This window comes from Phaenicophaeus curvirostris, chromosome 2 (genome assembly GCF_032191515.1).
Source record: "Phaenicophaeus curvirostris isolate KB17595 chromosome 2, BPBGC_Pcur_1.0, whole genome shotgun sequence".
Lineage (NCBI taxonomy): Eukaryota > Metazoa > Chordata > Aves > Cuculiformes > Cuculidae > Phaenicophaeus > Phaenicophaeus curvirostris.
This window is the reverse complement of record NC_091393.1, coordinates 11,288,730-11,308,951: the sequence shown is the minus strand read 5'-3', so window position 1 is coordinate 11,308,951 and position 20,222 is coordinate 11,288,730. Positions and strand designations below refer to the sequence as shown.

Sequence of the window (20,222 nt, the reverse complement as noted above, 5' to 3'; positions counted from 1 at the left end):
TGTGTTGTTTAAAATAGAGACTCTTTGCTGTTGAAAAAACAGGGAAGGAATTCTTTTCCTGTAGCCTCAAACTATATAAAACATAGAAGGTTTTTCAGAAAGAAAAATGAGACTGTAACCACAGAGTAGTAAGAAAATGTAGTGTGCGTGTTTTCTCTTCAAAGCTTCAAAATGATTAAATTTGTTGATAACATGGATGAATTTGCTGAAAACTAATGGATAAGTATCAATTACATGACTAGAAAGAGATCATCAGTATCAGCTGGTCTGTGATAGACTTCTCTAAAAGTACAGGTTGTTCAGTTGAAATTGTTCATGTTTTTTGTTTTTAAAAAGGCAGAGAATGTTCTCGTCAGTTAGCAAGTCAAAAAAAGATGCCTGCTTAACCCCGTGTTCCTGCTGGTTTTGTGTAGCCTTTGATAAGCCTGAATTGGTCCGCTCTCAGCTTTCAGGTTTTTCAGCCACTTGAGAAAGGCAGAGCCGTCTTTTCCACTCTGCCATATGTGGTTGTATTTATGCTTTAGCTGGATGCAAAAAGGATGCTGATGCTTTCTTCACTCAGAAAGCATTATTCACTGTGTCAAGTATTTCTCCATCCTTTGTGTCTGGGAAAAATGAGAATTGTTCTGCTTTTGTATGTTGGTTCTTTCTTCTTTTATAGTGTTAAGATTTTATTTTACTTTCGGAGATCAGACATTGGCAGTTGTGCAACTGTCTCTTTGAGAAATCTGTTGGAATTCTGCAGCTTTTTTAAAGCAAACCTGATCTCTTTCTGGACTTGAGCCAAAAGAAAGATGGTTGTTAAAAAATGAAACGACATGAAATACTTCTTTTAAATATGAAGTGAAATCTAAGTGCTTTACACCAGTGGGTTATTGTGAAATCTATCAGTTTAGCACCCAGAATATGTTTTTTAAGTAATGGCTTGCATTTCTGTTCTACCTTGGAGGAAGTCTGTCATTATTAGTCTGCCATCAGAATCAAGAGTGCAAAAGGTTTATAATTCTTGGCCTTTTTACTCAATTCTGCTCTCCCAGCTCTTTTTTTACCATTTTTTTTCCTTTTTTGTCTTCTTTCTTGCAACTTTCCTTACAATGCTGAGATACCAAGACATGTGCAATATGAAGAGAAAGATAGTAATAAGGATGAAGAAATTCTTAATGCAGAATTTTGGTTGTTCTGTAGCAGGAAAGATAAATGTTATGATGCCTGGCCCCGTACATGAGCCCACACACCAAAGGTTAGGTCTTCTCTAAGCTCCCTCTCCACAACCAAAAGCAACCTTTTTTGATTTTCTTCTAATACTAAGAAAAATTAAGCTTGGGAGGATTAAAGCTGGGTTCTTACCAGTTTTTCTCAGAAGCACCTGATAATTAAAGGAACAAAAAGGAGGGAGCAAAAATCTGCCAGGGCACTTTGTGATAAACTTAACAAGATTGCAGTTGTGAAATTTTGAGCTTGATTTACTGCTGTCTTAATTTGGAGATGCTGGAGTACAGCTTTCTTCATTTTACCTTTTGGCGTGCTGAAAAGGTAAAACAGTGCTAATAGTGCCATGGTTTGCAGGTTTGGGGCTTATTTCAAGAACGTGGCAAGTAGTTGGCCCTCAGGTAGCTGCAAATGCTGGGTAACTAGTCCTAGGATTTTGTTGTTCAGTCAGTGGTGACTCTATATGAGAACTGTTGACAAAGTTATTGAATAGCAGCTTCGTAGCCATTATGGGGAGAACACTATTTGAAGGGAGGGATGGATATAATAAAAAATAAGGATTTTTGTGTGTCTTTGTAAAGCATTTTAAATTGATCGTATGTGATAAAAGGCAGAAAAGCGTTCATGTTTTTGATTCATCTTGTACAACTTTGCTACATGAATTAATACAAGTTTAATTGCCAGTCATTTCCAATTGTTTCAAAACCATTTCAACTTCCCTGAGCAGAATTTTAAGAAAAGTGTTTTTATTATCTTCGTCTAATCTAGAAGTGCCAGGAATCAGAATGTCACTTTTTATTTATGCTAGTTCTGCTGTATTATTTCATAGACATTTTTCATTTCAAACAGTCCTGCTGTTTTGTTACGTTGCTTCTCCCTGGAAACGGGGCCCAAGAAGGCATGTGCTCCAACTGCTGTTTTTCAGTATGACTGTCGTATATGGTAGACGTTCTGGTGAATATAGCTTCTTTATACGTGTCCCGTAGTTTGTTTGGGTTTTTGGCTACTGTGCTTCAATCTGCACTTCTATACACAATTTTCTTCTCATTTTCCTTTAATCAAGACAGAAGAGAACAGCATCTGCTAGCTGTAAAGTCTCTTCTGAAGAGGAGTATCAGAGAGAACTCCCAAAAGACAGCAATTAAAAGAGACATAAAAGCTGCCTTTTACAGACTTGCTACAACAGGATTTCCTGTTATGGCTTGTAATTGCTTCATGTTAAAGCTTGTTTCCTTTTAATAGTGATTGAAATTCATTAAGTAAATAGCGTATGGCCTATAAAAGTGTGAGGAGGTGTTTCTGGAACAAGAATAACTTAATTACTTGGTGTAGACTGTCACATGTTGAAAATATTTAGAGCAAATTACAGAGGCCTCTGATTACAGGACACTAGTAAGCATATACTTTTGTTGTACGTGGATGATGATAATATAAAAACAAAGTAGAGTTGCATCACTGAATTAGAATACCAGGTTTCGTAAAAGGAGATGTTGATGCATGAAAGTTCTCTTGAATACCGTGTGACTCTTGTATGTGTTCTTTATTCTTGCTTTTTGCCTGAAGTAAGTCAGAAAGATTGATGCCTTCTGCTTTCAGAAAGGCTGATTTGAGGAAAGGTGGGTTTTTTGGTGATAGATGAAGGACAGGGCGGGAAAAGAAAACAAAAAAAGCCTTCTGTTGCATTGTTTAGGATAAACACTGCTTTTAGGGAGGGGCAGGGCATTATTTTTTTAGGGTCTTGAGTTTGTAGGGAGGTTTTTGGTTTGTTTTGGTCTTTTAAACAGAACTTGATTACAAATATTCTCTTTTGAACCTGTGTTAAATATATGTGTGCAATTTGGTAGCTTTTGTAAAGGTTTTGCTGTAAGCTGATTTCAGATTGATATTTCATAATGCCTTTGAGGAAAACGTAGTGTTCTTTATAGAAAATTGTTTTTATAATATGCCTTGGGAAACACTGGTTTCAGGTTTTTTTTTGGTTGTTGTTTTTTCCTTTTGACTAGGTAATGTCTGTACATGAATTGCAAGCTGGTCTCTAGTGGGGACACCGTGGGAGGATGAACACAGAGGAGCTGGAGCTACTAACTGATTCCAAGTACAGAAACTATGTAGCAGCTGTTGACAAAGCACTGAAGAACTTTGAATATTCTAGTGAATGGGCAGATTTAATATCAGCGCTTGGAAAGTTAAACAAGGTATGCCAGGCGGGTGCTCTTGGAAAAGATTCAGTAACTGACAAAGGGTATTGATATCAAAACACAGAGGAGCAAGTTTGTAGCAGTCTAATATTCTTGCAAATATTTTAGTAGTCTGAGCCAAATGCTGGGTGTGTGCAAGACACAAACAGATCAAACAAATACCTTTCTAAGACTTGCTGAACTTTTTGTAATTGTAAGCAAAGGGAAAAGTTATTTACATTTCTAGTGGAAATAAATGCAGCATCTTTTTATTACTAACATTTACTTCTAATCTCATTCAGTGTTGTTGAACTGGTATGAAAAATAGTAGCCAGTATAAAAATCAGCAGAATTTTTATGAAGGGCTCAAATAATTCATTGACCAGAGAATGTTACCGTTGTAATTAATTTTAGCAGTTAATAAGTTGAACGTATAGTATCAGTCTTTAACAGCAATTTTCAAAATGAATACAGATCCTGGTATCCATAAAGTGAAGGCTATGATATTGGCAAAGAAAAATTTAATTATGTAAATACAATTCTGTTCCAGTCCTGAAGTGATTACATAGTTTCAGGCAGTTGTAAAGTTTTGTGTGTTATCTGACTCTGGGATGGCTTCCTAAAGTTATCCCAGACTCACCACTCGTATTGTAATAGTCCTCTTTGAGGTACCGACAATTGATTTCAGCAAATGGAGATAGAAGTTTTTGATCTCAAAAGGATGAGCAAAATGAAATAGACAGGTTGTAAGAGCCCATTGCAAGTAAAGTTTTAAATGCTTTGGCAACTCCATCTGTAGCAAATGCACAGTGAAAGCCATTGCAAAGAAAAAGCTCCACAATACTTAAAAAGGTTTTTTCCCCCCCCCCCTTGTGTTGTAACCTAGGTATGTGTTGTGACTTATTGACCATGTTCAGGAGCTCATTTATAAAATGCACATTTGATGTTTAACATGTTTTGTGCTGTTTTTCTTAACGTGTTGATTTATCAGGTGCTACAGAACAATGCGAAGTACCAGGTAGTACCGAAAAAGCTGACAATAGGCAAGCGCTTAGCGCAATGTCTTCATCCAGCTTTGCCGGGAGGGGTCCATCGGAAGGCACTTGAAACATATGAAATAATTTTCAAAATTATTGGACCCAAGCGTTTGGCCAAAGATCTTTTCCTCTACAGGTACAATAGTTTAAACAACTCCATTCCAAATGCATGGCTGAGATGCTTTTGGTTTCCTGCATTTTATATTAATAATATTGCTTTGTTACATAGCAAGAATCAAGCAGTTTCTTTCTCTCATGTTACTGGCGCTTGTGTAATACTCTTCTCTTGAATACTGCATATCAGAAGATAAACAGATCACCTAAATTTTTCTTAGGAGCAAACTTTAGTGCTTGAAAACTTGGAATTCATTATTTCTTCTTTGAAATAATTGTGCATATATGTATAGTAATTGAAGTGTTAACGCTTATTTCAGTGTATTAATGTTACACTTTTCTATCATAATTTAAGTGGTATTGAAAAAGAATTTGAGTGTAGCTTATTGCAAGAACCTTTCTCTTCCAAGCAATCAAATCAATAGAATGGAAAGATTGCCCGCTTTGTTAGAATGGAGGGCGTGTAGGAAGTCTTTCTTATTGTCAATCTCTAGAACCAATGATAATAAAAAGGAAGGATAACCGCAAAATATGTGTAGTGAAATACACTGATTCCTAAGCTACCAATAAGGTTTTGGATTGCATGGTGAAGGCAAGATGTTAGGTCATTTATTATATAAGGCATAGAGGGATATGTACATACGTGTTTACACACACAGATGGTTTTTAATCATTATCTATCCCTGGCGATTAAAATTTCATCAGCTTCAGAAATAGTGGAATAAAATGGAATTATCTTCGGGTAGCAGAAGTGTATATTAATGGATCAAAACAAATTGTATGCCTTAACATCAGCTCTTCTGTCTTGCAGTGTCAAGATATTTATATATAGGTACATTTGGAGAGGAGGAGGAGAGTGTCCCAGTTCTGTTTCCACATGTTTTTCAAGATTCTGTGCACTCATAGCTTGGGTTTTTTTGCTTGTATAGTGATTCAGTAGCTGTAATATCTTGTTAACAGTGAGCTTTAGGCTTGTGGGAAATGCCAGCTTGTGTAATGGAACTAAAAGCCATTGTTACTGATGCTTTGGAAAAGGCTGACATTCCTTTTAAGGCATTATCAAAGATTCCAGTATTTTTCATGAAAGCAGAATGACAGTGTCTGACCATCAGATCCTGAAGGATGAGTAGCAGCCTTACAAAGAGTGACTGTAGGGTAGTGTGATGATTATTGAACAAAAAGGCATTTTCTGCAGAAGAAGAAATCGATTGACAATGGCAAAACAGTGTTTCTTCTAGATGGTGAAAGGGAAAAATAATGTTTACAAACATTTTGGAAAGATTTTTTTTTCTTGTAACGTTGATAATATTATATCAAAAAAGTTTTTTTTATATAGTAGATTTGTAGGCATGTATTTTAAGACCCTTGTCTCAAACTTACCTTTAATTTTTTACTATTCTAACATTGTCTTCTTTATGGGTCAAGGGTCTTCTGATATGAGGCCTCAGTGATTTTGCAAACTGCAGTTGTGTTCACATGCCTTTGATTATTGGTACTGTTTGTAATAATTTGTAGTATTGAGTAGCAATAGCAAAAATGGTTTTGGTATGGAGGTAACTTCTCCTTAGCTGATCCAATTGGTAACTTTCATTAACTTATGCTTACATTCATAGTAATCTCAAAACATTCTTCTATTGTTTTCAGTCCTTTAAATGCTACATCATGAATGGTGGGTTTATTGTTAGTTTGAGAATCTGTTTTCAGACTGGATTTCTGAAGTAAATATATGGTTGCTACTTAACAATATAAATGTCTTAAATTTTATCTTTGGGTTACTTGAAGTAAAACATCACTAGTTTAATGTTCTTACAGAAAAATATTTCTATACATTTCTTAAATATTCTCATCCATTTTTGTTTTTTCTTATGTGCAAAGACAATATATTTTTAAATAAGTTTTCCATTGTGATGTAGTTCACCATGAGAAAAGCAATTTTGTCCTGCAGAGATGCTTCTGGTTTATCATACTTGTTTTATTGGTGGAGTATGCAGTCATCTCTGGGCCTTTGGTGCTTACTATCACAATACTAATAACACTCATAAGATTAATTTTGACTACCAACCCGTCAGTCTGGAAGGCAGTCATCTTTTATGGTGGTCTATACCTGTGCAAAATTCTAAGATATAAACCTTATGCTTACAGCTACACCTGATATGCCTGTGACAATCCTAATGAAATTATCACATGAGAAGCTTCCTAAAAAAGGTTAATTTTATTTTTCACAGTTCTGGTCTATTTCCACTCCTTGCCAATGCTGCTATGTCTGTCAAGCCAACATTATTGAGTCTGTATGAGATTTATTACCTCCCTTTGGGGAAAACGTTGAAACCAGGACTACAAGGACTGTTAACTGGGATTCTGCCTGGATTAGAGGAGGGGTCAGAATATTATGAAAGGTAAGGATAGATATATAAATACAGTGATATGCTTGATTTGAGAGGAGGTTTGCTGCAACTTTTCGTTAAATACTTGTATGTGGATTTTTTTTTCCCTAGGGTAGGTGGTATTTAATTTCCTCCAGTCGTACTAATTGCAATGGAATTCTATGGTAGAAGATTCTTACCACTAATTATGGTAAATTAACTGTTAGTTGTTCCTGTTATTGAAAGAACAAGAGAAAATGACCTCAAATTGTGCCAGGGGAAGTTTCAATTGGATAATAGGGAAAAACTTCTTCACCGAAAAGGTTGTCAATCACTAGAATAGGCTGCCTGGGAAGTATTTGAGCCACCATCCCTGAAGGTATTTAAGAGACGGGTAGATGTGGCACTTAAAGCTGTAGTGTTAGGTTAACAGTTGGACTCAATGATCTTAAGGGTTTTTTTTCCAACCTAAATGGTTCTATGATTCTTGTTATGGGTCGAGATATAATGTGTTAGGAACTTACTAGTTTTTCCTTTTCCATGTCTTTTCTCTAAGATAATACAGCCATGTTTTTCCTGATCTAAAATACGTACCTTAACTGAATTTAAGGTAACAAACAAAGCTTCCATCTGTTAAGATTTGCTCATTATGATATCTAAATTATCATTAAGCTACCTACATAAGAGACACCAATAATCCACCTATCTTTATAGGTGGTTACTCTGTTTCTAGCAGAGTGGCCTGGAAAGTAATAGCTCTTCTTATCCTGCAAGCCTAAGCTGCAGTTATCTTCACTGTGGTATCTGAGGTAGAAACTTAGAGGATATTAGAGGAAGAAGTTATGCCCCAAGGATTGAATTTCTTGAAGTTGTTCATACACTTACCTTTTCTTGATGATTCCAACTTCGGAAGCTAGAATTTTCATGAGTTTTATGTGAAGAGAAATTTAACATTGTCTTTTCTGCATAGGTAGATACACAGTGTAGATGGCATAACTATTTCTGGGAACAGGGGCTACTCCTTGCTTTGTGCTTCCCAAGGGCTATGCAGCTTGACTTCCAGGGCCTGTCATAGGGTGCAGAGGTGCTGCCACATGAGTTGGGAGAAGTGAGGACAGCAGAAGGGATTGCTTGTGCTCAAAGAACTGTTGTGGTATTTTTATGCCCTCTTATTGCTGTGAGTGCTCATTTCAAGGAACGAGAGGGGAAAAGCCATTTGCCTAATTATTTCCTTCAGTAGCTATGCTTTCTTCTTGCTTCTGTGACCTCTGTCTGTAGCAACAGTTGGTTTTAAGCAGTAGATGAAGTTGCTTGGCTGTTTGTACATAAGAAGAAGCTGTGGGTGCGCAGAAGCATTTTGCTAGCAGATTGGCCCACATGCTTGCCAGTTGGATCACTCTCTTAAGGCTGCATCATAAGGTTGATTGTATAGCTGGGGCTTCTCTTGGCCTCCCAAAAGCAAGTTTTGACCTTCCTGTACTTTCTTATTTATGTTTATTAAAACTGGAGGCAGGGGCAAGGGCTGTGATACATGCCCTACTTCAGCTGACTTGATTTTGTTCTGCAGAACGAACACGCTGTTGGAGAAGGTTGCCTCAGCTGTGGATCAGTCGGCATTCTACAGTGCTCTCTGGGGTAGCCTCCTCACAAGCCCTGCAGTTCGCTTGCCTGGGATCACGTATGTCCTCTCCCATTTGAACAGGAAGCTTTCCATGGAAGATCAACTCTACGTAATTGGCAGTGACATTGAACTAATGGTAGGTTTTTGTTCAAACAATAAGACATTGATGTTATTTATATTATAATATACTTTTGGGGGGGGGTTAGATGTCTTCTCTGTCTTTGAAGAGATAAAAAATGCACATTTATTTATTATAGCTCCAGTTAAGCTGATGTTTTTGTGCATGATAAGTGTTGCAAAGCTGGGTTACTTTTTCAGTACTTTTTTTGTATAAAACTTCTCATTCAGGACACACTTCAGTTTAAAGTGCTTGTGTCTTGTTGTGTGTTTTGAAAAATGTATAGGATATTTTTGTATTTTAAACTGAAGACATTAATTTGTAATATAAAAAAACAAAAGCTTGATGTTTCAGGGATCTGTGTTGGTTATGTGTTTCCTCAGTGGTAAAATTTTATTTTCCTGTTTTATCTTGTTTCAGTATTCAAAATGTTAAAATAACTTCATTTCATACAAATCACTATTTATAAACAACTGTTTTGTGAGTATTCTATCTACCTTAAAATAATGGAGTAAATAACTGTTTTGGGGTGTCTGTCATCAGGTGGAAGCAGTGAGCACATCAGTGCAAGATACCAGTGTTTTAGTGCAGAGGAGCACGTTGGACCTTATCCTTTTCTGTTTTCCTTTTCACATGAGCCAGGTAGGTTATTAACTTGAGAGGTGAACTGGCAGACTCCTAAATGTACTCCACTTTCTAAGTTAGTAGCAGTATTCAGTTGATCTTCATTAATGATTGTCTCGAAGCTTGAAAGAGAGTCATAAGTAAGAGTTTTGGACAGGTTTGGTTATTCTCATGTCCTGATCTCTACCCTCCTGCTTTTTAACTTGATGTGTTAACTTTGAAGTTAACTTTAAATTCCATGTGTGCAAACCCAATATAGATTATGATGTTTTGTCAGTGCAGAAGCTTTTAGTTTGCTCTGATTTGATTAGAAGACAAATTATCTATTCACTTGCATGTTTCTGATTCTCGGTGTTCAAAAGTATCAAAAGTTTATGCTCTTAGCACAGCTAATTCGGAACAGTAGAGTTGAAAAAGATTATTGGTTTTGAGTGAGTTCTTAACTCCAGCAGTAGTGGAGGACAGACCTTAAAACTTCTAGGTAATTTTTTTTTTTATTTTACTGCATTTGCTGTTAGTCACTTTCTGTTTTAAAATGATCTGTGATTTATTTTACTTCTGGAAGGAAAACTTACATAATGTTGATTTTCATCTTGTTAGAAATTATGGAAAAACTGCACTTTCCTGTGAAAAGTACTGTGTTCTTACATGTGAAAGTGGTTAGTTCATATCTTCCAGTTAGTGTAGGAATATTTGGAGTGTCTGTGTTTAGGTGTTACAATGGTGAAAGTATCACTGCAGCGGTTTTTTTTTGACTTACACAAACATTTACAGTTTAAGATATTGAAGGGTATTTAAAATCCTCCAGTTATTTATTTTTTTTTACACTGGGTTTTAGTTGAATTTACTTTCAAGACTTTCGCCTAACAAACTAAAGGGAGTGGCTCATAACAAAATTGAGCTTTTAATGGAGTCAAGCATTTTTGCTGTTCACGAAGTGTCTGTTACAAATAATATTTTGGTTTCTTAAGTGTGAGATTATGTTTTTTTGTACTATTGAATTCAGAAATGACAGACCATGAAATTAACTATGTTTCAGAGCACATTAAGCTGCCAGCATAGAAAAAAAATTACTTTCTGTAGTTAAATTTCGTCGTGTTTCTAACCTTTTCAGGCAACACGTCCAGACATGATCAGAATTTTGTCAGCAGCCCTTCATGTGGTACTGCGCAGGGATATGTCACTCAACCGAAGGCTTTATGCATGGCTTCTAGGTAGGTTTGTAGTGCATTTAATTGTTGACTAAAAGCAGAGGAAGGATCTTAAGTTCACTAGCAGTATTCTGCCATATTGCAGAGAAAGATTCTTGGAAAAATCAAATATTTCATTTGTATCAGAAGGAAGAAAGGCGCTATGTCTGTCTGTGAATGTAAAAGTCATGCTGGAACTCTTTCCTGTTATATAAAATAATGGTGCATTTTCCTATAGCAGCAGTTCGAAGCCATATGCAGGGATAGATCCTGGTGCACTAGGCCCATGTAAATAGACACTGAAAGGCAGGTTTTTCTCCCTAAAAACATAAAATGGAAGAAATGGGGAGCAGGCATTATAGAATGGAATGGTAGTTGGAACACAACAGTTTAAAAGGGATGAAAAAAATGTTGATAAGATGTTGATAGAAGCTTGAGTATCCAAACTTTAAGCTTCATTAGACATCTACTATGTCTGACATCTATTCTGAATAGAATATCCATTTAATGTTTTAATATAAAACCAGTGTGTAATCAGAAGAGGCTAGCAGAAATAGCTATTTAGAAAAGTCTATTTAGAGAGTAGTTAGAAAACTGTAAAAGTTTAGAAAACATTTACTCTTTTTCAGCCATGTTGTTTTGAGGAAATTAAGCCTGTGGTCATGTGAAACTGGCCTGTTACTCTTTGAAACCATTTCCAGCTCAGTTTGAGAAGTCAAGATCTCTGGCATGAGGGTTCCCTAGAGTGTCTGAATGGAGAGACACAAAGTTGTTTCTCTATTTGAGGGGCAAATTATTTTACAGTCTGTTGTTATGTCTTTCTTTGTTTGGCTTCCCAGCTCACTGGCAAGCACATATGTGCTTCTTCAGAACCTTTCCTAGCCGCTGTTGCATCTTTCCCACCTGATAGTTAAGGCATCAGAGGCAGGTAGCCTGTGGACGATTGAGGAGCCAGAAAATAAGTAGTTAAGGGCCATTAGAGAGAACTGATTTTACCAAGGGAGAGATGAAGTCAGTAACAGTGTTTTGCATAAGGGGATTGATTTTGTTGCTGTAGAAGTTGCAGGGATTTAAAGGACAAATATGAAAATAAATCCTGGCTTCTTTATTTAATCATTTCTCAAGACACTGACTTACAAATTACTCATCTCTTAGAGAAAGACAGTGAAGTGCACTGTCACACTTAATACCTACATTTATCCAATTTAGGGAAAAATCATTTCCAGATTAAACACTGCAGTACTGATTCATCTAAATTAGGCGGATTTAATGTTTTTTGGTTTTTGTTTTTTGGTTTTTTTTTTAGAATAACACTTGGTAAAAGAAAAGATACAACTTACAAAATCAACATCTATCTTCATGTAATTTTGAAAAACAAAGTTGGTTTTCTGTAATGTGACTGATATTCTCTCTAAGTGCCTTAGTCAAGTCAGCATGATTTTGGTGATCATCTCTTTATATTTGGTGAATTTTGTGTTCTCATATTAATAGTGAAATATTTTTGTGGGATGTTAGGAGTTTTTTTAAGATACTTTAGAACTATGTGGTTCATGCAGTGTTTCTAAACATTTTCTTTTGTACAAGTAGTAATTTGGTTAGTAATGTTGCATAAAACTAAGTTTGTAATTTGTATGCAAATTACTTGCAAGGAAGTAATGGCCTCCACCTCCACCAGGGGAGATTTAGGCTCGACATTAGGAAAAAATCTTTCACAGAAAGGGTCATTGGGCACTGGAACAGGCTACCCAGGGAGGTGGTTGAGTCACCTTCCCTGGAGGTGTTTAAGGCACGGGTGGACGAGTTGCTAAGGGGCATGGTTTAGTGTTTGATAGGAATGGTTGGACTCGATGATCCAGTAGGTCTCTTCCAACCTGGTTATTCTATGATTCTATGATTCTAAGTGTATATTAGTTTCCTGTATTAAACTCTACAAAATCATCTTTCTCTTGCCAACATTATTTGGACTTCATCTTGGTAAGTTATCAATGCTAGTGTTGATTTCTAGTTTAAATAAATTGGCAAAATAGTCTATTGAGAGACAAATGCTTACTTGCCCTGTCTTTTGTTTGCTTAAAGGTTTTGATAACAATGGTGCCCTTATAGGGCCAAGAAGTACCAGGCACAGCAATCCCGAGGAGCATGCCACTTACTATTTCAACACCTTCTCTAAGGAGATGTTAGTCCAGGTAGCTAAACAGTGTTCTGTTGTGCTATATATCTACATAAAAGGATACTGATCAAAGTTACTGTTTATTTTTTGACTTGCCATTTCAGTGTGACCAAGTAATTTCTGACTGTTTCTGATATTGTGTCCTACTTGTCTAAAATATTCTCAGTGGAAAAATGAAGACACAGGATAACGTATTTCTTCAGAATAACAGTATGATCAGGACAAATACTAGATTTCTAATCAAATTCTTCCAATTTCCAAGACACAGAGAAGCTTCCATATCTATGGAAGTAGAAAAGAATTCTCCAGTTGCATTTTTTGAAAGAATAGGCTCCAGTGAGTTCGGTTCATAATCGAACATCTTCCATGTATTTATTGTGGAAGAGGTTTTTTTGTACCAGGCACTAAGGCTACAGTGGAATGGAGGGTTGCCATTTTTTCTAACAAGGTTAATTCACTTATTTTTTGCTTTAAAAAATTTTAAGGATATTATGATCGGTAGCTTGCTCTACATAATACAAATTGCATATGCCTTCTGAAAGCATTTGCTGTCTTGGAAAAGACTTGAAAAGCATTACTTCTTTTTGCCTTCTTCCCCAGCAGTCTGTTTCTTTGTTCTTTTATCCAGTCCACCTTCATCTTGTTCATGGATACAGTGTCCTGAAAATTCTGACCACCTTAAGTCATATTCAAATACGGAAGATTTTTCTTTTAGGGTACTGGGTGATAATACTTCTTTATAGTAGAACAGGTCGAACCTGTTTTACTGCCTCTTTCGCATCTCTCCTTGCTCTTCTTTGTCCCCATTTTTTAGAAGCTGTAAAAGAAACAATCTAGTTTTGACTCAGACAGCAGAGGAAGCCATAGAAAGAAAACTAAGCAAAATCTGTGACAGTTTTACTGGGCTTTTTTTAATTCTGGAGATCATTTCCCCAAACTGCTTCAGTATAAAAACTCAGTTTTCACATTTGTATTGAAGTTATTGCTATCTAGTTAACTTTGTCAAGAAAGTTTTCTGCCACATAAGTGGGAGTATCCTAGATTGACAGATTATTAAGACCTTAATACCTACATGCTTTATGTTCTCAATTTCTTTGTCACTTTTCATGTCTTCTTTTTTTCTTCTAAGGAAATTGAGTTGCTTTCTGTTTATAGTAATTTACTTTAAGTATGTAGAAGTTATCAAATTCTCTCAACTTTTCCTATGAGAACATTTCTATGGAATAGAGTACTTAAGCATGTAGAGAATGAGCTGCAGTGAGATGAAATAATGGTCTCCACAACTGAGAATTTTCCCTTTAAATGCAGCTTTTTGTTACATCTTTCTTTCAAAAATTGTTTTCTTGTTTGTTTTTCTTTTCCTGATGAGCTTTTGCTCTTTGTAGGCAATGGTTGGAATATTACAAGTTAATGGGCACGGAGAAGAAAGCACCTTAATGCAGGACTTAAAGCCTTTTCGAATTCTTATTAGTTTGCTGGATAAGCCTGAACTAGGTAATCTTGATATTTACTTCATATTACTCCTGGTCTTCAATGTGTTTTACCTGGGTTTGCTTTGTGAATTTTTTTCTCTTGTTGGTAAAACTGAAAAAGGTGTCATCTTGATGACAGCATTGGCAGGTTAACTAGATTTCTTAGATCTTCCAAGCTAATAATGTGATTAGCCTTACCTTTTACCAAATGCAATTTCTTCTACGCAAGAAACACAGAAAATGAAATAGTAAGTTAACATCGTAGAGAGAACAGACTGCATTTTGGAAGAAATGCAGATTGGATCTTTACCATTTCTTTAATTAAATAGTGACTTTCAGTATTTTACATCCCAGCTGTGGCTTTTGGGAATAATCTGCTCTTGCTTCAAAAATACACATTTTGATGAGAGATTAATATATAGTTAATAAAAGAATTTTTTTCCAGAAGTATGTATTGAGAGGAAGCAAATATTTTTTTTAATTTTTTGAGGGTGGTTCAGGGGTTTTTGTGGGTTTTTTTCTTTTCGTTTGGTTGTTTGGGTTTTTTTTAAAATTTTCCTTTCCCTTGTTTAAAGTGTTTTAAATGCATTTGTTAGGAGGTTAGTGCAGAGGACTATGGGACAAAAGTAGATGAGGGAAAAATATTTACAGTTATTTGCCTTTTTCTTTGAAGTAATATTTTTGGAGGTAACTGAAAAAAATCAATATAATTTTTGAAGTCTTTCCTAAGATTTGGGGGTGTGCAAAAACATACAATGATTAACGAGTACAACTTGAAAGGAAATTGAGACAGATCACAAAGAACAAAATATCTGAGAAGAATTGGTCATCTCCCTGGTAGTTTGTGATTACTGGGGGTCAGTTAAAAATTCAGAGGCAATGTGTGTGTTGAGATTTCATGAAGTAAGCAGAGCCATGAGGATTCTTTCAGCAAACTGAGGTGGAAGAAGTGAATAGGATTGTTACTTAACTCAGTGAGTGCACTCTCACCAGAGGTGGGTCAATGAGGCTAGGAGAAAACATGAAAAACAAAAGGAATACTTCAAGCAGGATCACTTTATAAACTCCTTTTGAAATAAGTTGTTTGGTTTTTATTTCTTCAAACTTGGGATTTAGTTCAAATTCAAAGGAGGTGCTATTTCAAAGAGTATCTTGCAGACTATATCCTGTATTAAAGAAAAGCCTATCTCACCAGAAAAGGAAGGAAGATGCTAAAAACTGTTCCATGTATTATGGAAGATGCTCAAAATATTTTACCTTGTATTTGTATTTAAATATTTGAGTATATTTTCCATATGAGAACAGCACGAGCTGGCTTGTGTGTATTTGAAACTTGTTGAAAGCTACCTTTGATCAGGAATCCATGTACTCATACTTACATGTTGCTGATCTGAGCTGGTAATCCTTCAAAGAGGATGTTGGCTTGAACATGGGCAGTACTGATGTGGCTGCCTTGCTTTTGAACTAGGTGTGTTTGTATCCAGCTGTCATTGTATACACATTGGGCAAAGAACTTCAGCTGTGCTTTGTATACACCTAGGGATTACAATTGCCTCTGTATTTCTGGAATGAAAAAGACCTTGTGGAATTGAGGTAGTTTGCAAAATGGAACAGAAGGAATGTTTATGGTTTCAGTGACCAAAGCTAGCTAATGATTTGCATCGTTTTCAGATGTGGACTGTTAGCAGTGCGATAATGTGTAAGTCTGTGATTGCTGATATTGCTCCGTAGGCCCTGCCATCCTAGAGGATGTATTGATTGAAGTGTTTCGGACGTTGTACACACAATGCAAAGCAGAACTGGAGCTTCAGGCAGAACCTTCTTTCAGCAAAGATCACACACAGCTAAGCAGGTGAATAATGACTACAATGTATTTTGTATTAAATAATATTTCTTTTTGATGCTGAAACCATGACTGTGAAGCCTGTGGGACTGTAACCTCATTTCTCTATAGACAGGATACATTGACGTTAATTACAGCTTCTGTGTTCAATGCAAAGGTCTGAAGGGCTATTGCTTTTTTGGGTGTATTTTTATTTTGATATTTACTATACATTTTATTCTGTCCATGACAGAAATGCTTCCTTGCTTGTTACAGCTGGAAGGCAGTATGTCAATAGTATAGATTAGTTGTGGCATTACATCTGTATTCTTGAAAACAAACAAACAAAAAAAAGCGGACTGATGAACTTTCTTGTTGAGTAAAAATGAAGAGTGCTACAAGACAGCCAAAGAGGAGGATAAAATAAGTTTCAGGATTTGAGCTGAGTATCTTAAAAGGTGGAGAGAAGGGAGAAGTTCAAAGCCAGGGAGGATGAGCAACTGTGAGAATGACCTTGGGAAAACAGATCTATTAAAATGTGGTTACAAGACAAATACTAAAGAAAGTATAGAGAAGAAACCTAGCAACTATGAAAAGGCATTGATATGAGGGGCCTGCCAGTATACTGAGCCTTAGAGAAACAACCACTGTAGGGATGAGGGGAGGATAATTCGTGAGTGTTACCTCGTAGGGGCCAAACTCACAGTGACGTGTTGTTACGTAACTTGGAAATGAAGTTTGAAAATATAATATGTTCTTTTTATTTTCTTTCAGCAAACTGAGAGAAAACAAAAAAACAGCAGAATTGATTAAGACTGCCAATCTTCTCTTTAATTCCTTTGAGCCTTATTATATGTGGGATTACATTGCCCGTTGGTTTGAAGAATGCTGTAGGTAGGTTATAATAATCTGTGTGTGTAAATTTGAAGTTGACTTCTGGTTTATAAGCTTTACTTATAGTTAGTTCATAATGTGCTCATTTAGCCAGTCTTTTTCTTCCCCATCCCTTTAACTCAGATCTTTTGGTGAATTTCAGTCAGATGTGATTCCTGGTCTCAGCAGGTCAGTTCTAAAAACTGGATGTCTGGGTAAAATCAAGAGACAGGAGTAGCACCTCTGTTGAAGAGAAGACTCCAGAGCCATCTCAAAGCTCATTGGGTTTGTTCTTCCTGTTCAGTGCTGGTTTACTAGTGAACCAGGCAGTGTTACCAAGAGTGACTTGAGGAATGTGTTATCTTTTGCCCTGATCTTTTAGGGAAGAAAATGTGTGGGATTCCTGTATGTGGCAAGGAGGGGCATGTAAGCAAACATAGTAAATACAGAAGAATGGAAAATATTATGGAGGAAGTGGGGCCAAGGAGAACAGGAACTACTGCTATGGCAAGGGATAGATGATGTAGGGATTTCAAATTAAATTAGTAGGATTTTTTTTTTATTATTGCTTATGGAATAGTTTAATAATGTATTACGATATTTAAATGCTAAATTTTTTAATAAGCCAACAGTGTGCCCTCGTAAGTAAAGAAAACTGTGTCTTGGGCTACTTTAGGGGGACTGCGTTCAGCAGGTGAAAGGAAGTTATTTTTCCTTTCACTTAAGTGTTTCTAAGGTCACATGTGGAATATTGTGTGCAGCTTTGAGCACCTCACTTAAGGAGGTGTGTTGAGAGACTGAAGAGGCTCTAGTAGAGGGCTGCTAAGGTGATCAGAGTTGTAGGACACTCCATGACAGTTTGGTTTAAGCTGAAGAAGGAGCTCAAATAGCATAGTTGTTAGAGAGATAGTGACCCAATGGAGGTATGGGTTAGGTAGAGTGCTACTTTTCAAATGTAGATTACTGACAGGGTGCAATTTAAATGTAGTAGATTTTTTAAATCCTCTTGCTAAATGCTTACTGCCACTGTTTCAGATTTGGTTTCCATAATGAATCTGTTATTTCAAAGACATCCACTTTTTAGTCCTGGCATGTATGTTCATGAACCTCTCTAAAACAGAAGGGAAGGATTAACAGTTGCTGAAAATGTGGCACTGCCCTCACCACCACTCCCAGCATAGTAAATAAATTGGAGAAACAATATTATTCTGTATTTTATATACTTTGCTTATAATATTGTCAGCTTGCAAACTGATTTCACAGGGGATTTTTATTCCATCTTCATTCACTAAGCATATGATTTCTTGTCGATAGTAAAACAATGTGGTGAGCTGATGTTGAAGTGGACTTTTAAGAGAGCTTGTTTTGTTTTTCTTTTCACAGCTTTAAAGCTTCATGGGCCTTTTATTTCACTTTTTGTTGCCTTTATCTCAAGTGCTTAATGCCTTGGGTTTACATCTCTTCACAATTACTGTCCTTCCAGCAGCAATATCCCCTAATTCTATTATTGGTGCCCATACTCATAGTAGTAAATATTAGTGTATATTGTGGAGTCTCAGATACAATTTTCTGTAGCCTGAATTTCCATATTTTATGAATGAAGACTGGTTTACAGTGAAAGGCTACTTGCACACTTTCAGAAAAAGCAGCAATGAGGTCAAATGTACCTCTTCAGAGTAGAATGAGAGATTGCCTATTTGTGTATAGGGACTACCCCTGATATGTACAGCTTTGCATCAAGTTACAGAACCATGGACAATGTAAGGGGGAGGGAAAAATATCATGAAACCCTGTTTGAATTTTGCAGGCGGACCTTACATGCCAGACTTCAAACGGGGCCTGGAGGTGGTAGTGAGCAGTCTGAGTTACCCCTGACAAATTTCTGCTTGTTAGTGGATTTTTTGTTGGATATAGTTTCTTTGGTAAGAATTGCTTTATTTGTTGCTAATACTGGGATTCTCTGTATTTATAGTCTACAGAAATACTGTATCTGCTTAATTAATTGTTCTTCTTGAAGTGTATTGCTATAAATTGGTGGACATCTTTAGAGGAGGTTTTGGTTTCATTGTATGCTTCTTGAGAGACTGGTTGGGTGTAACCAAAATCGTTCTTATGATGCTTATACCTGAAAATTTTTATCTGTATTCGATTTGTTTTTTCTAAAACTACACTATATTTGTTACAAATGTAGTATTTTGAAGTTTTAGTTGCTAGTTTAGATCTGCAGTTTTCTTTTAAGGCTTTTTAAAATGTCATAAGTTGTGTCTTCTTTTTCTGTTGACATTGCTTAATGTAGCAAAGACTGTTGAAACTGCTTATACCTGTCTTTCTTCAATTTTTTGCTTTCTCATTTTAAAGCCTACTAGAAGTATGAGAGTGCTGTGTCAGGTATGGCAATCAGCCTGTTTTCCCTCTAGTTCTTTATTTGTTTATCTTTCTTTCTTAAACATTTACATTAAGGTTATTAAAGTAACAGTAGTGGCATTCTTTGGCCTTATTGTTATGATTAATGTTTGTTGTGTAATGAGCAAGATGTAATGAAAAAGAGCTAAATATATTTGTATTTGTTGGTTCCCCAACTGTAGAATTAATTTTGTATTTTTTTTTAAGTAAAGCATGTATTTCTTATTGTTGGATATTAAGATATTAATTTACCTTTTTCCAAGTTCCGTATGTTTTGAACGCAAGTGATAGGTACAACTGTTATAGAAGATAACTTTCAGGGTGAAATTTGATGTTACAATTAATCAGTTTTGCTTTATTAGGAGACTTACATTGAAATACAGACGGAACACTTGCCTCAGCTGTTGCTCAGAATGATTTCTGCGTTGACGAGCCATCTTCATACTCTGCACTTGTCCGAGCTTACTGATTCTCTCAGGCTCTGCTCGAAGATCCTTAGTAAGGTTCAACCTCCATTGCTATCTGCTGGTACGGATGGTGTCCTGCAGCTTCCTAGTGGACACAGCAGCTCCATCAAAGAATGGGAAAATAAGAAGGTAACTGATGATGTTTTTCAGCATCTTGGTAACATGCTTTTTGTGTGGAGAGGGCAAGAGGGCTTTCTAAGTCTGTGCTGAACCGCATACAAATCTGATTAGATTTAATTTAATACACAATACATGGGAAACTTGGATCATCAAAAGAAAATATAATGGTGTGCTTCATTGTGGTAAAAGATCTTGATTCTTAAGGGACTTTATCTAGATTTAATATTGAACGTGTATAAATCACTTCAGAATGAGGGCCTAATAATTAACTCATCAATTGAGGTTTGAAGTTGCACTGCACTTGAAGGGACTGATCATGTAGAACAACTGGACTCAAAAGAATTCTTCATTTTGGTTAAGTATCAGGCATATGTAAATTCTCCTCTCAACCAATTTATGTGCAACAGATTAATAACCATTAAAATCATGTAATAAATAAACA

At 36.1% G+C, this 20,222-nt stretch overlaps 1 protein-coding gene across 7 annotated transcripts in view; it reads left to right on the top strand.

Annotated features, from left to right (window-relative positions):
* Window positions 1-20,222, top strand: part of DOP1A (DOP1 leucine zipper like protein A) — a 70,689-nt gene that overhangs the window by 10,067 nt on the left and 40,400 nt on the right. For 3 of the 7 annotated variants that reach the window (XM_069851205.1, XM_069851206.1, XM_069851210.1), the window contains exons 2-14: window positions 3,213-3,404; window positions 4,378-4,559; window positions 6,763-6,933; window positions 8,468-8,657; window positions 9,183-9,281; window positions 10,378-10,477; window positions 12,530-12,639; window positions 14,009-14,117; window positions 15,827-15,947; window positions 16,692-16,811; window positions 18,598-18,712; window positions 19,149-19,178; window positions 19,556-19,789. In XM_069851205.1, coding sequence (XP_069707306.1) covers window positions 3,267-3,404; window positions 4,378-4,559; window positions 6,763-6,933; window positions 8,468-8,657; window positions 9,183-9,281; window positions 10,378-10,477; window positions 12,530-12,639; window positions 14,009-14,117; window positions 15,827-15,947; window positions 16,692-16,811; window positions 18,598-18,712; window positions 19,149-19,178; window positions 19,556-19,789 — 1,719 coding nt within the window. In that variant the 5' untranslated portion in view covers window positions 3,213-3,266. The remainder of the gene's footprint in view (window positions 1-3,212; window positions 3,405-4,377; window positions 4,560-6,762; window positions 6,934-8,467; window positions 8,658-9,182; window positions 9,282-10,377; window positions 10,478-12,529; window positions 12,640-14,008; window positions 14,118-15,826; window positions 15,948-16,691; window positions 16,812-18,597; window positions 18,713-19,148; window positions 19,179-19,555; window positions 19,790-20,222) is intronic. The other 4 variants (XM_069851207.1, XM_069851211.1, XM_069851209.1 and 1 more) reach the window with 2 other exon arrangements.